Source organism: Rhinolophus ferrumequinum, chromosome 2 (genome assembly GCF_004115265.2).
Source record: "Rhinolophus ferrumequinum isolate MPI-CBG mRhiFer1 chromosome 2, mRhiFer1_v1.p, whole genome shotgun sequence".
Lineage (NCBI taxonomy): Eukaryota > Metazoa > Chordata > Mammalia > Chiroptera > Rhinolophidae > Rhinolophus > Rhinolophus ferrumequinum.
In genome coordinates, this window is record NC_046285.1 from 100518208 (window position 1) to 100538311 (window position 20104).

The following is a 20104-nucleotide window of genomic DNA, read 5'->3' on the forward strand; positions in this document are numbered from 1 at the left end:
AACTGGCAAGGAGGAAGAGGGAAGGGAAGAAAAGGAAGAAGGTGCAGACTGCTAAAGGCTTCACCAGTATTTTTTAAGGGACAGTGTTGTCAGCAAGGCCGTAAAAGCCGGACAGGCAGGTTTTCCCAGTTGCGGGCTGAACTTGAGGTTAGGAGGAGCTGTGGTCCTGGAAATCGGCCAGCACCCAGACAGATCAGTTTTGTAGAACAGAGACAAACCCTTCCATGCTCAACCTCTGGCAATTTCGATGAGGCTTTACAATCCCCACGGACGGGCCGCTGGTAAAAGAAAAGGGAGTTTCTTTTTCTCCCCTTCACTTGGAACTGAGCTCCAGGGCCCTTTGAGAATCCATCGGACCTTTTGACAGAATGTGTAATTGCATGGAAATGTCTGGATGAGCCAAGAGCCAGGAACTTCTCGGCCACTGTGTGGTGTGTTGATGCCAATGGCATGTTTTCAGGCACAGTTTCAAAACCAGAAAATGAAACAGAAAATAGCCTTAAGATCACTTAATAAAGCGTAATGAAACTTTTAAAGGACAAGACTCAGTGAGGAAGACTGAGGCTAATTGTCAAAATTAGTGAGAATCATCTGCTCGCTTCGTAATGGGAATTGCAAAAAAAAAAAATCTGGCAGGCTTGATGTTGACAGTTACATTTGAAAGAGTAGAATCAAATTGTATTTTACGACTATGAAGAGAAATTATGAGACAGAGTCAAACGGGGCCTTTGGAGAGCTCATTTTGTCTGGTAGTACTGACCAGAAAAAAAAAAATATCACTCAAGACCAACAACATACGCAGTAACCATAACTGGGCCAAACGTTCAATTGAGATTCCTGTATTTTGGATTCCTCATGGGAGGCAGAGAGCATTCAAAACAGATATTGTCAATTTATGGCATTCCAATTAATTTTCTCGTTCCAGGTTATCAGAAGACAGCCCAGCCTTGGTTGCAGCTATTTTATTTTTGGGGTTTTATGCAAACTCAAGGGCATACTGGCATGAACCAGGCAGCCAAATGCAAACAATCCACACCTTGAGGAAACAGTTCTCTGTTACCCAAGTAAACACAAGCACCCATTAGTCACCCACTCAAAACAGAAATGGCCAATGAGACCAGAGACCAGCCCTGGACGCCAGAAAAGGAAGCATGCTGCTTTCAAAATCTCATTCTTTATTATCACTGACTTACTGCACATTGCCAGGAAGCCACAAGTGAATCTTGTATGGGAAAATGTCACTGCTATTGGCCATTAAATAGTTTCTACAACTTTTATAACCAAAACCTGACACACATGGAAGCGTACGATGATAATATTACTTTCTCTGGAAAGGCAACTCAAATGATACTCAGCAATCAATTCCTAATAGTAGAAACCTACCAGAAATGAATTCAGCTTGGTAGGGAGGCTGGGGGGCAGGGACCAGGAGGTGGGGCCTCTGCTTTTTACTGGCTTCTCACCGACTCTGCCAGCTACTCATCCGAAGCCTTAAAGATGTTTTCTAAACACACATCTCTGAATCATAATGTGAATTCCATTTACTGAAAGGCGGGGACTTTTAATATAACAACTGAACCCATTTAATGACTTACGCTTTTATACCTTACAGCATCTCTCATGCTTTCAATAAGTGGATATAATTTTCTTTGCATTACCCTATTATTAACATAGTTACTTCTATGAACATATACTTTCAATCATGTTATACGTTTTTAAAATTTTCCTCACCTATGATTCTATTTTGAAAATGCCCCAGACAGCTAGGATAGCAAAACAATAGCCAAAAAAAAAAAAAAAAAAAAAGGAAAAAGAAAAAGAAAACTCCACACGACTTTGCCCTTTGCTCCTTTCCCCTTTTCGACTAATCAAATACCCTAAGAACACAGACTTTCTTAGATTTTTGAATGCTTTTATAGTGATTACTCTCATTATTAAATGTCCCCTGGTTGTACTCTTAGTTTTTTTCAGTACAAGAGTCATCTACTGTGATTTAGGCATGTATCATGTCTTTTTATTATTTTCAAAATAACTTTCATTAGTAAGCTTACTCGATACTATATCACAAAAATGAGACTTTCAACTCAAACAAGGCTACCTCTTTCAATTAAACTTCTAGTACTTATGGCCATTTATAACATATGACTTAGGTGCTTACAATACAGAGAAAACACAAGATTTGAAAATATTTGGAAACCAGAGGAGAACACAACCAGCCAAGAATCCTCTTTCTGCTCTAATTCTTTGACAACGGGCAAATAATAATAAAATAACACAAAGAACTGCACTGACACAACAGTTCCTCTGGATAATCTAGTCTTTAACATTATTACTACCTAAAATGTTAACTGGGCCCACCCCCCCCCACACACACACACACAATAAGGCATCCAAATGACATATGTGCATAATAGAAAGGTCACGTTGCCATCAAATTTACCAAACCAGACGGGTACTAGCAATATTTCTTCATATTTTACCATAAAAAGGTAAGCTCACTTGAAACCACGTTATAATAATCATACACTGTATATCCTTTAAAATTATTAAAAGTGAACATTTGAAATTGTGCCATAGGTAGCACATGGATCCTAAGGCTTCAATAGATTTCTGATCATTATCAAAGAGAGAACCCCAGTTGCATAATCCTAGTTTCCAGGATGGTAAGTTTTATATTTTCACACGTTAGTAAAGAGTTCAGGGGTTTCCTTGAAAATCAAAATTCATGTTTTACACGTTCCGACTCAGAAAGCAATAATGTAAAGCTAGATTCTGTTTTAAAATATTCAATTTTAAATAAGTATTTTTTAAAAGTTTCAGATAGCAATAATAACAAAAAGAAAGACTGTGTTTCTAGGAATGCCATCACAGAAACTTCTAGAAGTTTTGAAATTTGGGTTTGTTGCCTTGTAAATACTTTGTGTTTCAAGTTCAGTTTTGACAGACACATACCTCTTCCACTCCGACCGACAAACCTGAGGTCATTGAATCTTGCAACCTGGTTTTTCATGGCCGCGGTAGCATTTCTCAGTTCGGCTGAGTAGTTTTCATCATTGCCCGCCATCACAGTGACCAGGGTACCATCTGGAACGTCCCCCAGGGCCACCACCTACACACCAGTCAAGAGACAAATGTAGACATCAGGAATGTTATAAACTTTTATGCCATTTGTGTAATAATTGTTCTAAAATTAAATGTATATTAAGTGACCCTTTTTAGTTTGCAAAGGGATATCATACGTTAAGCAAAACAGCAAACAAGTTACTAATGGAAAGATTTACTTTTAATTTCATTATACATAACAAATACAAATTTTCAAATCAGAAACATTCACCTAATAAAGCCACGTAAGGTCACACAGCACAGCTGGAACAAGACTAACTAACTACAGCAAGGATTTGGAAAAGCTATGCCTTCTCATGAATACACTCATTTCTTCCCAATTCTTCATATTTGAAAAACAGAATGTCTTGTTTTGGTAAGTTTATGACCTAACCCATCTTTCACTTGTCCAGACCTCCACTGACAGGCCTAAAAGGGCCGACTTAATTTTTAGGTATTTAAACATATTCCTGCTGAAATTAAATTTGACCATGACAACTGAACTGCTGACGATTCCTGAATGACAAACTGATCCTTTGTAGGTCATCTTTGGAAACCCCTACTCATTTCTATTATCTTGATTTTCACTAGCAGTGTATTCTGACGCGCAAGGAAAAAAAAAATCAGAAATGTACCCTTTGTTTATTACTAATCACAAAATCAACAGACGTCAGAGGGAGAAGGGAGCTCACTTCATGTGTTCCTCTGAATTCAGGAGTAGAACTACGTCGCATTTTTATATCTGGGAGTCCCAGAGATGTGTTATTATCACTACATCCGAATAGATGACTGAGGTTTTCTCCAACCCAGGTAATCTTGAAGAGGAATTTCTTTAATGCAACTGAATATAAATGGATTTCCCAGCAGGGCTATTGAAGAAAACTGATAAATATTTTGATACTCAGGTAATAAAACAGTAATTTCAAAGTAAAATGCTCTGAAGAGCATGGCATGAAGATACCCCATGCAGTAGTATTTATTTCTTGGTCATCATTTAACCCTTTTAGAAACTCTTTTCTAGGTCTAGACATTTATTATCAGCTATATTTCCATTGTTTCTATTTTTTCAATTGGTCATAGAATTTTAAATCAAAAGTTGGACTCTTCCTGTGATTTCTAATATTCCTTATGGCACTCTCTCCGTCAGTAATGAAATTTATGTTATTCATTCCAATTATATAATCTTTTCTTTTTGAGTTATGATAGTAAAGCTTCTACAGTGATTATCTCTTCCCCTATTTTCCACCTACCAATTTTTACCTAATAATTGTTGCACATTTTTTGGCCAATACTTATATTTCCAGCCCTCTTTTTCTGTCTGTAAATAAGACTGCCATATGCCCAACTTGCATGATGGCAAAGCCATGTTATTCAAAATTCCCATCTTCATTGCCTGCTTAGTCATCCCCCTTCCTCCCGTCATCCAGATGACCATCTATCTATTGTTTTTATTCATTACAATGCTTCAGCTCTTGGGTTCTAAGGAGTATGACAGAAAAGGAACCAACTGGCTGTGAGGGGTAGACGTACTTCTGCCCCCAAGACCACAGCAGGAAAATTGATTCTCATGCAATAGGTAGGCATTTTCTTCCTCTATTTTATCCAACTTGCACTGTCAAACAAGGTCTGGCCTTTTATCTTTCTTTCTAATCCTTTCCATCCAATTGTTGAACATGTTTTCTATAAAGGAGATTTAAAAACACAGCTACTTATTCCCCAAGCACCCTCTAATTAGGCATTTAGTTCTCATTATAAGTGTGTTTGTTGCCGTTTAATTAAGAGCAGTAATATGACAATTTCCTTTTGTTTCAAAACATCATTGAAATAAATCTCCCTGATCGGTTATTTAGTTATTGTTACCATTTTTCCTATTCCCACAAAATGTGACTGCTTTATTTTGCTCCGAAAAATTCAGTCTCATAAATTTTTCCACTTATTTTTTTTTCACGATTTTCACTTCCCTTTGTAAAATTAGCTCACAGTGTTGAAATGCCCTCCTTGAACACATATTTTTACTTCCTCATCCCCACCTCCTTGTGATGACCTGGCTTCTCTATTTTAATCCAACATTCAGGGATGAGATAAACCGCATGGTTTTCAAACTGAACCACTCATGGTTGGGACAGGCTCTGAAAAGAGGTTAAAAAAAATAACTCTTATAACTACCAAAACATATTCTAAATCCTCCTGCTGGCTCCTCTTACAGTGCTCCCTGCCTGTGCCTCTCTCACCTTTCCAAAACTATCCACAGCAGTAATTTGGCAAGTTCATGAGACCTTCACCTACTAGAAACAAATAGAGAGCAAAATGATCTCTATGGTGGCTAAATAAGAAAAGGTTGTTGAGGTTGGAATTTGAAACTAAAAAATTGGTTTAACTCCTACCCCTCCCTTTAAAAAAATACAGCAGGAATCAAAGATATCTAGGTGTTCAAACATCACTACCATGGCCTTTTACTGATCTTGGAGGATTTTTTTTATTTTCCGTCTGGGGGAGGAGAATATTAAATCTCGGAAAATTATATTAATTTAGATAATGTAATGTATATCATCTAATTATTAACAAGCATAGTTAGACTAGGTAAAATTCTTTTAAATTTAAAATTAACGTGTGCTAATTTGATAGATTTTGTCATTGATAGGCAATATGAAGAGAATAAAAAAAAAATCTAACTTTAAGCAGGAAAAAGAAAAAAGCAATTGGAATGAAAAGCTATAAACAATACGTGAGGAAACACAAACATTTACATTTTAACACAGACCAAACAGGCAAGAAGGGACTTGTTGGCCAAAGGGTATCTCATATTTTGTTTTACTTCTGCTTTTAAAGTATCAGGAAGTTGGGCAAAATATCAACCCTCCTATACATGGACCTACCCACACTGCTCTAGGCTAGCCTGTTCACAGTTCAAACTGGCATTTAAACCCAACTCTAATTAGGCTGAAATTACAGTTACAATTCATTTAATTCAAATCCCTTAATTTTCCAGTGTTTCAAAGAAAGCTGTGGAGTGGAACTTAGAATTCAGCAGAGATGACATTTAATACATAGCTCGGGACCGTGCTCTTGCTGACAGAAACGTGACTTCTTTCTTTCTTATGAAAAGATTATTACTATCAGGATCCAAGGGCTCTGAATTTGCTGAAAGCATGTTTATTTTATGCCTTCGGATTCTGGTATACCAGGGCCTAAACAAACTGTATAATATTACAGTACTATAAAATAGATCCTAAGTCATCCAGTTTTGTAGGCTGCTCTGTAAATAATGGGTAAACATGTAGCAAATTAAAGATTTTTCTCAATAGAAAAATATACATCTCTCCTACCCTAAAATATATATATATATAAATATATACACACATACACACACATACACACGTATCTTTAGTGCTCCATGGGAGAAGGGGGTGGTGGTACACTGTGGAGTCCAGGATACGCAATTAGGATGATTTTTAACCTCTTTTAAGGAAAACTTATAATTTTAAATCTTCCTTTAGTTTCAAAGATCAAAGCAGAGGATTCACACACAGAATTTCAGAAGACTCTTAAAGAATGACTGAAATGCTCTTTTCATCAATATCATCAGACTTTATCATTGTTTCGCATTTTTTCCTCCTTATTACAGGGACTATAATAATTCTTTACTGCTTGGCTTATTTAAAATCCAAATTTTAAAGCAATCATTTTTGCAGAAACGGAGAGGGCGGTGGGTGTGAAGCAGTGCTCACAGGGGATAGGGACACACTGGTCACACCAGATGCAGTCACGTTTGAAGTCAGCTTGCTCTTATCCCTAACCTCTGCATTTCTCCCCTCCCTGAAAATTTCATCTGCTCTTTCAGTTATGTAATGAGCAGGTTGCCTTCAGGAAGAGGCCTCATTTTGTGGGGACCGATGTGGTGACAGATATTAATCAAGTGGTCTGATTTCTCTGCTGTCCTTTCCTTTCCCCCAAATGTTCTCAAGCCCCACTTGAACTTTTTTCAAGAGAGCTATACCTTGATCTTTGAATAGCCTACAAACCATCACTCAGTAAAACAAATTAGATTTTTCAAAAGAGCGAACAGTCGAAAGTCATTTTTAAAAGGAGATCTCTATGGTTATTAAACATTTCTGCTTAAAAAGTATTCCCTGTTGGCTCACAAAAGCCATTTACATGATTTTTTGCCCCCTGTTCTTTTAGAAGAAAATAAATACTTTCATGTGGTGGCTGGAAAAACTACACCGCTTCAACTCTTGAAGATTCTTTATTAACCATTAGTGTTTTGGGTGTGGGTTTCCTGGCAGAGAAGGGAGATTCAGAAGAAAGAGATCCTGATTTACCCCAAAGGAAGCCACAGACCCCTTAGAACCCAGTCCCTTGGTGTGTCAGGGGTACCTGAGTTTAAATGACCCTTTGGCTGATTATCACAGGTCTCCTTTGTTCTGCTCATATCTGACAGTGACTCCAGGGCCCAATGATGTCAGGTCCCCTCTCAGGGAGTACTCTCTGCAGACTAAGTCTGTTTATGTAAAGGGATTAGAATGATTTAAAATTGAAATGGGCTCCAACCCAAATCTACATAAATGGAGGAAGGGAAGGGACAGAGTCCAGTGGCTGGTCTACCTTATCCTCATTTTCAGCCCCCTCAAAAACTCTTTCTTTTAGAAAACTGAGAGGAACAGTAGGCAATTCTGGAGACATAGCCAACTGCCCTTTTTGTTTTGTTTTAGAAGTCATAATGGAAGTTCGGAAGATGTATAAAGCTTAAAAATAAAGAACTCCCGACTACTTTTAAGAAGAGTGAACATTATTCATTGTAACTATATCAAGATCCAACCGAGACCTGCAACCATAAAAAGCTTATGCTAAATTAATCTCCCTTTAAAAGGGACAATCATTTAACCAGATTAAAACAAAAACAACAACAACAAAAAAAGAGTAGTGGATTTTTACAGCTTTTTTCCCTCCACCTGCGTGCTTTAGCCCTTTAAATGAACAGGAAGTAGCTATGCTGATTGTACTAAAAAAAACCTGACCCTCCTTAAACCCACCCAAGACAGAAGAACGGAATCCCCACTGCTGAAATTACATTTCTGCTGTTTGCTGCCAGAGTGGTGGAGTGGTTGTTTAAAAACGCCCAGGGTTGTTTATATATCCCGGTTGAAGGCCAAGGTTTTTAAAGGCAACTCAAAGCTAGGGCAGGATAAGGGGTGAAAGTGAATGAAGACCTCTTTGAGCTGCTCCGCTGAAGTTGCCGGGTCCAAGCCGCCCCCTCCTCAAACAGAAATGCGGGCGGATTAGACCCCCGGCTCAGGAAAGACAGCCCAGTCACCTTTCCCTGCCTCGGGCTGGGCTTAATCTAAGTGAGCCGGCGATAACGTTCAGGAGGGTTCCAGGAAAAGAAACAGGATTCGCTAGTTGCGGCTTCTGGCAGGAGCAGGCTAGAAGCTTGCAAAAAGTCTTCAGAAAACTTTTGCAAACTTAACAACGCCCACAGTGGACTTTGGACATGCTTATGTCTACAGGGCTGTTAAAGACGGGGTGGGAAGCCCTGACAGTTTTCCTTGTCAGTTTATTTTCACTGACCCGAAGGTATGACAATATCTCTATTATATTTCCTGATGCTCCATCAAAGGGAGGCAGAATGGTTTGGGTGTTAAGCCAGAGGTTGGGGGAACAAGCACGGGAGCAGACAGGCTTGTCCCTGCCGGCTTATAACTTTTCCTACTTTGTACAAACCTAAGGACCCCTTCCTGGGAGCCCGAGCAGCCCTCGGTGGACATCTTTGGGGCCATCCTGATTTTTTCAGCCCTCCCCGGAGGCAGGCCCAGTGGGTTGAGGCAGGGACGTCCCTTCGAGGGTCGCCACGGCAACGCAGCATCCCCCATCTCCCGAGCGCAGGGAGTGGACTAGGGGCCGGCCCCTTTTCTAGAACCCAGCCCCGCCCGCCTGGCCGCTGGCCTCCCGGGTCGCCTCGGCCTGGGCTGGCCTCCGCCTGTCCTCCCGCCACCCGCTCCGGGCCGTGTACCTTGAAAGCGATGGGCAGGGTCTTGTTGCACCGCCAGTGCGTGGGCAGCACGGAGCAGAGGAAGTTGGGGCTGTCGGTGCGCACCAGCTCGCCGGGGTGGTCGGCCAGCACCTCCACCATGCTGCGGTCGCCGCTCCTCAACTTGCCGGCCAGGGCGGCGCCGGCGTCCGGGGCGCCCAGCGGCAGCGCCTCGCTCATCTTGCCCGGGCTCAGCGCGGTGGAAGGCGGCGTGAAGCGGCGGCTCGTGCTGGCATCTACGGGGATACGCATCACAACAAGCCGACTGAGTTAGGACTCTGCAAACAGCTCCTACCAGACGGCGACAGGGGCGCGGATCTTCAGCAGGCAGCTCCGGGGAGACCAACATACAAGTTCAGAGACCTTTATTGCTGCGGGTGGGTTGGGAGAGGGGGGCTGACAAGTTACCAACTGTCCCGGAGGGGGAAAGTTCTAGTTATGCCGACCGGCCTCAGCCCCGGCAGGGCTCCTAGCAACCGAGCGCTTAGTGCTTTACAAAGTGGGCGACCAGAATCCAAAGTCAAATGCCAAGGAGACTCTCTTCTGAGTCTTGCTTTGAGAACTTAAGTTCAATCTTAGGCTGTGCTGTTAAAAAAAAGTTCCCGGAGGCAAAATTCGCATACACCTCCTAAAATATTTATGCAAAGAGAAAAAGGACCAGCAAACACATAATTTGGAAGTTCCAGTAGTCTCCTGTCAGTTTTTTTCCAGGTGAGTTTTGTCTAAAGTACCAACACGACACAAAATACACGAGTGTCTTCCATATACAGCGCCACTTTTACCATGAAAAACTGGCTTCAGTCCTCAAAAGCAAGAACTGCGACTTCCAAAGGTCGTGCTACTAATGTATGTGCATATATATACATACATATATAAATATATATATACATACATATGCTCTACTTCATAAAATATTTACAGTACAATCTGTAGAGAATTTAAACAACAGAAATCCATTAATGTTCGCCGCAGATTTTTAAAAAGTAGCTTTGAAAATCAGCTTCAGTAGTTGGAGAAGGGCTGGGCTAGAAATACTTGTCAATAAGTTCTGGCAAAATGCTCAGTTCAGAAAATTCAGCTTTTCAAAGAAAAGCTAATCTGAAAAAAAAAAGTCCAAGTCGATCACACTCAGGGCACAGCTCTCCACATATGAGAACTCAGGTTTGGGGATGTTGGTTAAGTTTGTGGCTGACCCTGTGGTTTGGTGGCAGTTGAGTAGCAGCCGAGTCACACGCACGCAGACACGCACTCTTCCGAAGCGAGCCACTGTCTACATCGACTCCGTGAGTCAGCCCGGACTTGGGCAGTAGCGAGACGATCTTCCTCCAACGTCGCCCCAACGCCGGCGGGTTAACTGCCCAGACGCGCCAATACCCAGGATCACCGCGTAACCGCAGCAGGTGGAGCGGGCCTTGGAAGGAGGCACCGCAGAGCAGATCGAAACAAACGCGGCGGCTCAAGTTACCCACGCACACACTCCCACACACACTGCCACGCAAGGCAACTTCACAGCTCGCCTCGATGCACAGCGCACTTTCTCCGGCAGTTGTCAAAGGAAACGACCGGGGAAAAGTTCACAGCCAAGAAAGAAGTTAAACCATCCAGCCAAGAAACCAGTTCATTCAAAAGTAAGAAAGAGAAAAAACAAAAATCGAAGCTCCAACGCAGGTCAAGGAGAAGCAGCAAAGGTTGACTTTCTTCTAGCGTCCCCAGGAGCCCTGGGAAGAGGTGCCTGCCGGCGCAGGGCCGGGCAGCGTGGTGCCCTGGCTGGGTCCGGCCGCAGGGCGCCCGTCCCGCCTGCGCCCGCTGGCTCTATGAATGAGAGTGCCTGGAAATGAACGTGCTTTTACTGTAAGCCCGGCCCGAGGAATTCCATTCCCTTAGCTCGTTTGCATAGGGGCGGCCGCCGGCCAATCACAGACCTTTCCGGTATCAGCCAGGGCGCGGCTCTGGGCCGCGGGCTCTTGGAATTGGCCCGCGCGCCCCCCGCCGCCACCGCGTGCTACTGTACGTAGCCAGGGTGCAGAGTCCGTGGCCGCCTCGGCCACCCCACGCTCCCGCATCCACGCACACACACGCACAGGCTCGCAGGCTCCCCGATGCCCCGCCCCGCTGCCGACCGCAGCCCTACGGCTTTGCACACACGCGCGCGGTTGCCCGGCGGTGGGCCCCAGGGCTGCAATGCGCAGCGGCACCAGTGGCGGCTGCGGTCCGAAGACCAAGGAGGAGGTGGAGGAACCGGAGGCCGGCCGGCCCTGGGAGGACTCGGGACGCGCGCTGCGCCCGGAGCGACCCGGGCCCGGAGACCAGCCAAAGGGAGACGCCCCGCGTGCCATGGAGATGCAGCGGCCGCCGCGAGGCTCCCGGGACCGGTGTCGGAAACCCTGGGTGACCCCAGACCCTGCGCGGGCGCCCATGGCCAAACCCCAGTTTCCCCGCCGTGGTTGCGATTCGGCTGTGAGGGGGCCGGAGGGCCGAGGGCTCCGCGGAGTGCGGCTCTGCACGGCCCCAAGGCCCGGTTGGCAACGGCAGCGGAGTGGCGCTGATTCGTTTAATGAGGCCAGACGGTTCTCGGTCTCCACAACATGGTTTTTGTGTTTTTAGTTTTCTCTTTTGGCTTGTTTAATTGATGTTATTCGCTGCGGCTTAATTACGCAGCGCGCCTCAGTCCGGCTGTGTGCTTAGCAGCGAGCAAAGGGGTTTCCAAGTCAGAGAAGACCCCAAAGAACGTGCGACTGGAAAGTTGAAAGCATCCGCTGGGTTCGCTCCCCCTCCTCGGAACAGTGGCTCCCCTGCAGGCGGCGCGAAAGATCCCCGCTGGGTCGGGTCGCTGGAGCTCCGCACCGTTCTCGGGAGCCCAGGAAATGGCCCCCGCTCCTCTCTCTGCCCCTGCGAGCGCTAGCGAGCGGCCCGGGGGTGCGGAACCCACCCCGGCTTTGCGCACTGGCGGGAACTTCCCCTTGTGTCCGTCCCCACGGCGCCGCGGGCATTTGCGTGGGGCTTTCGGGGCCCGGCCCTGGCGCACTCTCCTGCTCCCGGGTTCCTACCCCACGGGATCCCTCATCCTCCGGGGAGGGCACTCCCCCAGGGTCCCCTCACAGCCCGTCCCCATCTGCCCCAAGGAGCCCTCAACTTCAGCTCCCTAGAAGGGGGGTCCCCTCACCAGCCCCCCGCTGTGTCCCTCCCTCCCACCTCCGAGGCGCGGGGCCTCCTCGAACTTTGCAGCTGAGGCCTGACGGAGGCGGGGGCCGAGGTGGGCGCCCACGCTGCTTCCCCGGCCTCAGGACCAGCGAGGCCAGTCGGGCTGCGCACAACGAGCAGAGGCTCCGCGAGACGCGCCGCGGGCCGCGGGCTCCGGGCCGACGCCAGGGGGCAGCAGCCGCCCTCGCTCGCCGCCCCAGGCGCCCGTCGGCCGCGCAGAACTCCGGGGAACGCCCCCGACGGCGCCGAGCTTGGCCGCCGGCCCTCCTCGCGGCCTTCGGGTCGCTCTTGTAATAACTTTAGTTTGGGGAGAAACGACAGGAAACGGCCGCGGGAGCCAGCCTGAGCGGCCGAGTCCCGTCTCCGCTGTCCCCACGGCTGAGCGGCGGAGCTAGTGCGCGTGTATCCCCGGCAGCGGACCCCAGGCAGCTGTCCCGACTGGCCCGCGTCGGGGTCTCTTCTCGAACCCCCTTTGCTGGGACACCGCAGTCAGCCCGCCCCAAGAGCCGGTACACCAGGCGTCCCGGGCGCCCTCCTGCCTTCGGCGCTTTTGCCGAGGTGGGCCTGTACTCTGGCTCCTCTCCGGAAACCCGGGACACTCCGGGAACTGCCAGCACCCAGCTGCATCTTGTTTGCTTTATTGGGTCTGGTGTCTCGGGGAGAATACCCCTTTGTATTTTTATTTTCAAAATAATTTTGAAGAAGCCCATTTCAGGTATAAAGACCCCCCAAGCGTCCGCTCTTCGTGTTAGCCGAGTGATTCTAAATATTGCACAGTCACCAAAGGTCCCGGCTGCCACCCCCCTGCCCGGGCTCGGCCCTGCCCGGGCTCGGCTCTGCCCGCTCTGGAGGCGAGGTCAGGGCGAGTGAAGAAACCCTATTGCTTGGGCTCAGACGCTCTCCCCTCAGAGCTGACCAACCGGTCCTGGGGGCAGCGGCCAAGTGCATCCCCCGGGGAACCCCCGGGGGCGCGGGGTGCGGCTTGGGAGTGCGGCAGAGGCAAAAATGGGCTCTGACTCGGGGGATAGAGCGGACTGGGGCAATCCGAGACTCAGAAAGGTCAGAGAACGCTCCTCTGGGGCTCGGGCGGTTTGAAACCCTAAACCCTGCGAGGGGCTGCGGGTCGGACTCTCCGCTGCAGTCTCCCGGCGGGACTCAAGTTACCTTCCTTAGTAAGAAGAGAGACTACAGCGATAGATGCACCAAGTGTAGCCTTTCAAGAGCAGCACCCTGGGCGCTGCTTAGGTAAGGGTCTCAACCAATAACCCGGAATTCGAATGGCGACAAGGAAAAGCTCTTGCTGATTTATTTTAAATCGGGTCCTGGGGCACTTGGGGTTCCCAGGACCTGTGCAGGCTACAACTGCGCTATGCGGGTGGGCACATTTGAAAATGAGAAACAAAAAGTCCGCGGCACCTTCTTTATGGAGGAAATAAAATGAATGGAAAGCAGCGTGGGATTCAACTCAGGGGCACCGGGACCCCCTTAGTGTGAATGTGAAGGGCTTTTTACGGAGCTTATAAAGTTCCGCAACATCGTGTGCGAAATGAAGAATTCCTTTCCCCCAAGACCACTCATTTCAACTGCTATATAGAATTTCCCTTCCACTGCCTCTCAAAGAGAAAGGAAAGGAAACATTACCACACTTGCTCCTAGGGTTGCCCTGGAATAATACCGAAATTTACTTTCGTCATAATACAAAATAAAAAATACAAGGAGAAGCGATATGTTGGGCGGATGCTATGTGACAGATTCTTCCCTATTTGCTGCATGGGGGAAATGTCAAATGGCCTCATAACAGGAATGGAATGAAGTTTTCACAGTGAATTTTAAAAGTAGTATTTGGTTAGTTGAAAGAAAAATAATTTCCTTGGAAAACAATAACAGCTTATTGATGTTTTTCTTCTACAACTTTAGGTAAATATATAACTATAGGTGGGCTCAGAAAATGTCTAAATGTTTTACATTTTTTCCTTTCTCAAAACCCTCTCAAAAATAAAATATGTATAAAGATGGGATTAGAATTTCAGCCAGGCTCTTAAAATCAAAACTCCCCTCTGTGAGAAATAGGATATTTCTTTTAAAAAATTACATTTCTAGAAATACAATATTTCTGAAAGTTATTTTTATTTTCAGTACCATTTAAAGGAAAATAAAAATCAGAGAATGTATTTTGCTAGTGGTTCTGCACCGAATTGCTGCAGTTATTACTAATGTCACAGGGAAGGCAGAGTCCAGTCGGAGGCAGAGTAACAATGGGTGTGTGCAAATAACCTGCTTGACACACCATCCAGTTTTCAACACTTGAATTTGATTAAACACATTTTTTCCCTCTGAAGGAGCTTTGAGATTATTTCCCTTTTGAAATCTAACTCCTTAGTTCTTCCACTGCATCCTTCCTCCATGTGACTGTTTCCATGGGATACTATGGTTGACTTGTGACTATTTCACTCTAACTTCCTAACTCAATTGTGCATCTCGCAAGTAGCAAACAGAAAATTTCAAAATCAATCTTTTGCAAATTTAGGGATGCTTAGTAAACACTTTGCGCTCATAAAAATTTAGCATTGCGACTGCCATAACAAAGGTAATAAACTAGGTTATAACAGATAGAAGCCAAGCTCTATTTTTTTTTTTCCAGAGAGTCATATAGAGTCATTTAATAACAGCAGAATGCACCTGTGGTAAACGCTGTAACACTGAGGGTATCATTTAAGGTTTCATTGGAATGTTTTATGTGGTTGTAGGTTTACAATATGGAGAACAGCTTTTAAGTACTTTTGAATCAGCAAAAGAAAAAGCCTTAATTATTTGGTTAATTTGTATCTTAAGTTATTTATAGGATACATAGGTAAAAATCATATATATACATATATATGAATGTGCATATTTTATAAAAAATAAAATTTGGAATCTAACATACCGTGAACGTCTCTAGATGGATTCATTCCATGTATACATTCTGAAAAAAAGGAGGAAAATAAAAATAATTGTATGATTATACTCACAGCAAACACCAAATTGACTTATAGCTGATGAATTACATTCTAATTGCAATAAATACAAGTATAAAAATTAAATTTCCCCACATACATATTTTGGCTGCCTTATTGCCTCTCACACTTGTTAGCACTGGAAATTTTATAGTATGCTGTCCAACTTTGGCACAAAAATAGCTTAAAACAGTAAACTGGCAAAAATAGAATAAAACAAACTGTTACAGATGCACATGGTTTTATGTGCCTTCAACCACTGTTTTCCACTGCTGGCTAATGCTGAATCTTTATCATTCACAGAATCCCCTCTTGTAAGCTCTACACGTGATACAAATATGATTTACTGATGAACATTAGAAATACATTTGGAGGGTATAGGAATGAATCAGAATTCAGGGCAAAATTAAAACCAAACCTTAATTCAAAACTATTTAAAAATCTGTAATATGGCAGAGGCTAAATGCAAGAAGTAAAAAGTATGACTGTTTTAAAGTGGTGACAATAAACAATTTGGAATACATCATCTGAAAGAAACCAACTGAGATAAACATTATGAACATTTACTTCCAAGGATAGGACATTTTAGAAATAGTCCCTCCTTGCTTTCCTTTCTTCCCCTTTGCTAGGAGGGCTGATTATTTGTGTGGAAATCTCTCATTCTTGAAATAACAGATAATATCAGTTATTATTGAAAATAATTGTCATATAACTTCCAAATATGAATCACTTGCTATATACTGCTGCGTGTACAGTTATAGCTAAATGAATTAAGCAAAGTCATAGGAAGCTGTTTGTCTTTCCCTTGAATATCTCCATATAATGTTCTGAAGTTGAAATCACCCTATCAGCCTTGTATATTGATAATGATCAGCACTCAGTGATGAACATGGAGGAAACACCATTTTCAAAGCCTTGGGATTTCAGCATTTCAAACACTGCCAACCCACACCTTTCAACTCCCCTGTACAATACCAGTATGTCTTAAAAAACACACAAAACTTTAAAACTACGAAAGGAGGTAATTATTTCAGATTTCCAGACGCTGTTTAAATAAGCAGGAGAACAAGATTTGCAGCTCCTTGGTCTTATATTTTTGCCAAAGCAAAAAAAGCAGCTAAAATAATAAGGGGTTCTGAAGGACTGCCCTCTGATGAAAGATGAATGGAATGAAATATGTATAGTCTCAAAGGAGCATCCTAAAAAGAACCAAGATTGTGGTTTACATGCACCTAAAATGACTCCATCAAGATTTAAAAACAAAATAGGACAGGGGAAGAACCATTTGCACTAATTATGAACGATAAGGTAAGAAATAACAAATGTACCCTGAAGTTAGAAAGTTCAGTTTACATGCCGGGGCGGGGGTGGGGGAGGGGAGCAGGATCCATGATAGTTAAGACTGACCAGACAGCTGAGTTTATGCTAAAGAGAACCAGCAGAACCAACCACTCTGGAGATTTTCTCATGAGACCCTGAGAAGCGTTTCCAAGTCCAAGGGTGAGAAATAGGAAGAGCAGAGTGAAAAAGAAGTGTTCCGTCTATGCACCTAATATTTCAGCAATTTTGAGACAAAAGCCAAGATTTTTTTTTTTTTAACTGAAAAGCAAAGGCAAAAGTAAGTGGATTTTGAATGGTGAGCATGTTTTGTCCGTCGAAAGCTTTCTTAGTTTGTCCTGTGTCACTAGCCTTCAGAACACAGCACACGTCATGAAGATGGGGGGTGGGGCAGATGGAGGAGACAGGAATCCATAGGTGAAGTGTGTTCACAACAGTGAGAGCTGAATCTGGCTAGCTTATACTCCAGTTCCCTCCCCACAGCTCCCTTTTTTTCTCTCCCTCCTTCTCTCTCTCTCTCACTGAATGCTACTATAAGCCAGGCAATGGCCAACATGCTTTTATATACCTTCCCTGATTGAATCCTTGCAACAACCATTACCAGCCCCATTTTACAGACAAGGAATCTCATATTTGGAGAGTTTAGTAAACTTGACAAGGTTACTCACTCCGCATCTCTACATGTGCGCACACACGCACACACACATCCACACACCCACAAATCCACATATGGGTCTGAATGCAGGATGAGCTATATTTCTTTTTGACCACAACTATGTATTTTTATGAATGTCCTTTGTAGAGTTCTGAAAAATTAAATTCTGATCTCATCTTTTACTTTTATCCTCCCTTGTCTCATGGTCTCCATCAGAAATTACCCCCGAAATTCTTCACTATGCCAATCTCAAATCTTTAGGAGTCATACCTTGAAGTGATTTATGGCAATCCACAGAATTTGAGGAGTAGGTCAAGGTCTATTTGGCTGAGAGGCTTTTAAATTCATAATAAATATACAATGGCTTTCTAGTCTTTTCCTGCCTCCACTTATTCCAAATGGCATCTTGAGGACTTTCCCAGATTTGAAGTATTTGATTTTCCTACCTTCAGCATTCCTCTGATGCTTCCTATGTACCAGGCAGGGTGCCAGGCTCATTGGTAACAAAGGACAAATACATGAGAACAATGGACTCTCATGGCTGCTGAGAGAAACACAAGTGTGCAGGGTCCAGGGAGGTGGTGGGAGGAGACACGGAAGAGAGGATGGAGAGGATGGCACCCCCTGGTGGGCTCAAGAAAGGCTTCCTTCATAATAGAGGTGATAATTTGATTTGACCTTTGGAGGGTGGGTGTACTTTTACCAGGTGGTGGAGAGGACTGAAAGAAGGATTTAGGGAGGTGGAAAGGGACTGAGGGAGAAGTGACTCCAGCCAGAAGGATAAACATGGGAAAGTCATGAACTTGTGAAACAGAGCCACGTGTCAGTTCCAGTAGGAGGTTAGGTTTGGGATCAGGTTAGGGAGTGGCAGCTCACAAATGACACAATGCTGGCAGACATGAACACAGACAGCTTATTGGCAACTGACATAACCTAAAGAAATTTGAACTCCCACCTGAGGGCAATGGATTCTATGACAGCCTTGAAATCTTGGGAATAATACAATGAATACATATTTTAGGAAAATAAATCTGTCAGCAACGAATAAGTGAATTGGAGGGGATAGAGGTGAGGAGCAGGGGAGCTGCCGCAGTTGTCAGACAAGAATCACAAACATTTGCTTTAAGTTGGAAACAATGGAGATGAAAGACAGGGCTGAGGTGAGGGAGGGAGAGGAGTACCCCCACTTGTGGCCCAAGTGCCATTAGCAGCAGCAATGACCGGAAGAGGATGGGCTTGGAGGTAGACATCAGGATTCAGTTGGGATGTATAGAACAGAACGGTAGGGGCAGGTGGGAAGAACAGTCAGGAATTCAGTGTAGAAATACTGAGTGGAAAGTCCTCACATATCAGCCAGAGGTTCAGAGGTCACAGGGGATGTATCCATGTACAGGAGAGCATTGACAGAGTCTGGGGTCATCAACATTTAAGGGATAATCAGAAGAGGAAACAACCAAGGAGACTGAGTTAGGAAGAGAAACAGGAGAAAATAGGGTCTTAAATACGAAAAGAAGATGGGAGCTTTGAGAGGAAAGGCATGTCTCAAAGGCCAAGGCGAGGCCATGAGGTGGAGCACGGGATTGCACTGGATTTGTCCACGGGGGAGCCATGGTAACCTTTGCCAGAAGAGAGTCAGTGGAGCCGAGAAAGTGAATGGCAGGGAGGGAAGGGGAGGTAGGTGGTTGTCGAAGGAGGGAGGGAAGGGGGTGCAGTGACGGGGAGGGAAGCCGACAGTTGAGATGTGTGTGTGTACGCGTGCGCGCACATGCTTACGTGTGTCTGGTTTCAAATGGAAGACGCACGAGAAAATGAACATTTGCCATGTACATGTCACTAATGATCACACTCATCAGCTCCCATCTCAAACCAGCTCTTCTCGCTTTCCCCATTGCACCACTGTTCTGTTCTCCCAGTTTCCAGTCTTGGATCCATGGATCTATCTTTGACCTCATCCAAACTGTGGCCAAGTCTTCTTTTTGGTTTCTTTGTTATAATTTCTCACCCCTTTCCTTCCCTATTGCCTGCCATCGTTCTGATCCAAGTTCTCACAATCTCTCACCGGATCTCTTGCAAAGGTCTCCTATACAGGGGTTTCCATTAATTGCCTATGGTGCTTTCAGATTAATCTTCCACACCATGGTTCTGCAGGTTCGGTCACATCTGTGGTACCCAGTGCATCCTGAATTCAGTTTAAGCTCTTTAGCACAGTCCTGCAGGATTACGGGCTGCCCTCCCGGTCCTCACTGTGGAGGGGGTCAGATCCTTTGCCTTAGGTGAAATTTCCTCTCAAGGACCAACCGTATTCTTCATCATGGTCTCCGTGTCCCCTGCATGACCCTTAAATTATACTTTGTGGTATAGCTTTTTGAACATATTGAGGGATGGGGTAGGGAAGAGGGAAGTGATGGAACCAACAATTCCTTGGCTTCAGGTTTCTATGTGCAGTGACATTTCTTGGCCTCTTTCCACACCCTGATTCATTTCCCACCATAAAAGACTGGATTATGTGGTTTGTAGTTTTGGGAACAGAAACCAGGGGTTCATAGGTAGAATCCTAAAATGGACCCCCAAGATTTTCCACCCTGATTCCTGGGATTGTGATTAGATGAGCTACCATGCCCTGCTCATGTTACATGGCAAAAGGGATTTCCCTGATAATTTAGGTGACTAATCAGTCGGTTATAAGTCCACCAAAAGAGAGATTATCCTGGTGGGGCTGATCTAATCACAAGCCCTTGAAAAGCAAAGAGTTTTCTCAGGCTGGAGCAGCAATGAAGTCAGAGAAGG

At 44.7% G+C, this 20104-nt stretch overlaps 1 protein-coding gene across 2 annotated transcripts in view; it reads right to left on the reverse strand.

Moving 5' to 3' along the window:
• RUNX1 (RUNX family transcription factor 1) overlaps nucleotides 1-20104 on the reverse strand; it is a 228970-nt gene that overhangs the window by 75098 nt on the left and 133768 nt on the right. For both annotated transcript variants that reach the window (XM_033127971.1, XM_033127961.1), the window contains exons 3-5: nucleotides 15255-15293; nucleotides 9113-9366; nucleotides 2953-3109 (exon numbers count right to left, since the gene is read on the reverse strand). In XM_033127971.1, coding sequence (XP_032983862.1) covers nucleotides 2953-3109; nucleotides 9113-9366; nucleotides 15255-15293 — 450 coding nt within the window. The remainder of the gene's footprint in view (nucleotides 1-2952; nucleotides 3110-9112; nucleotides 9367-15254; nucleotides 15294-20104) is intronic.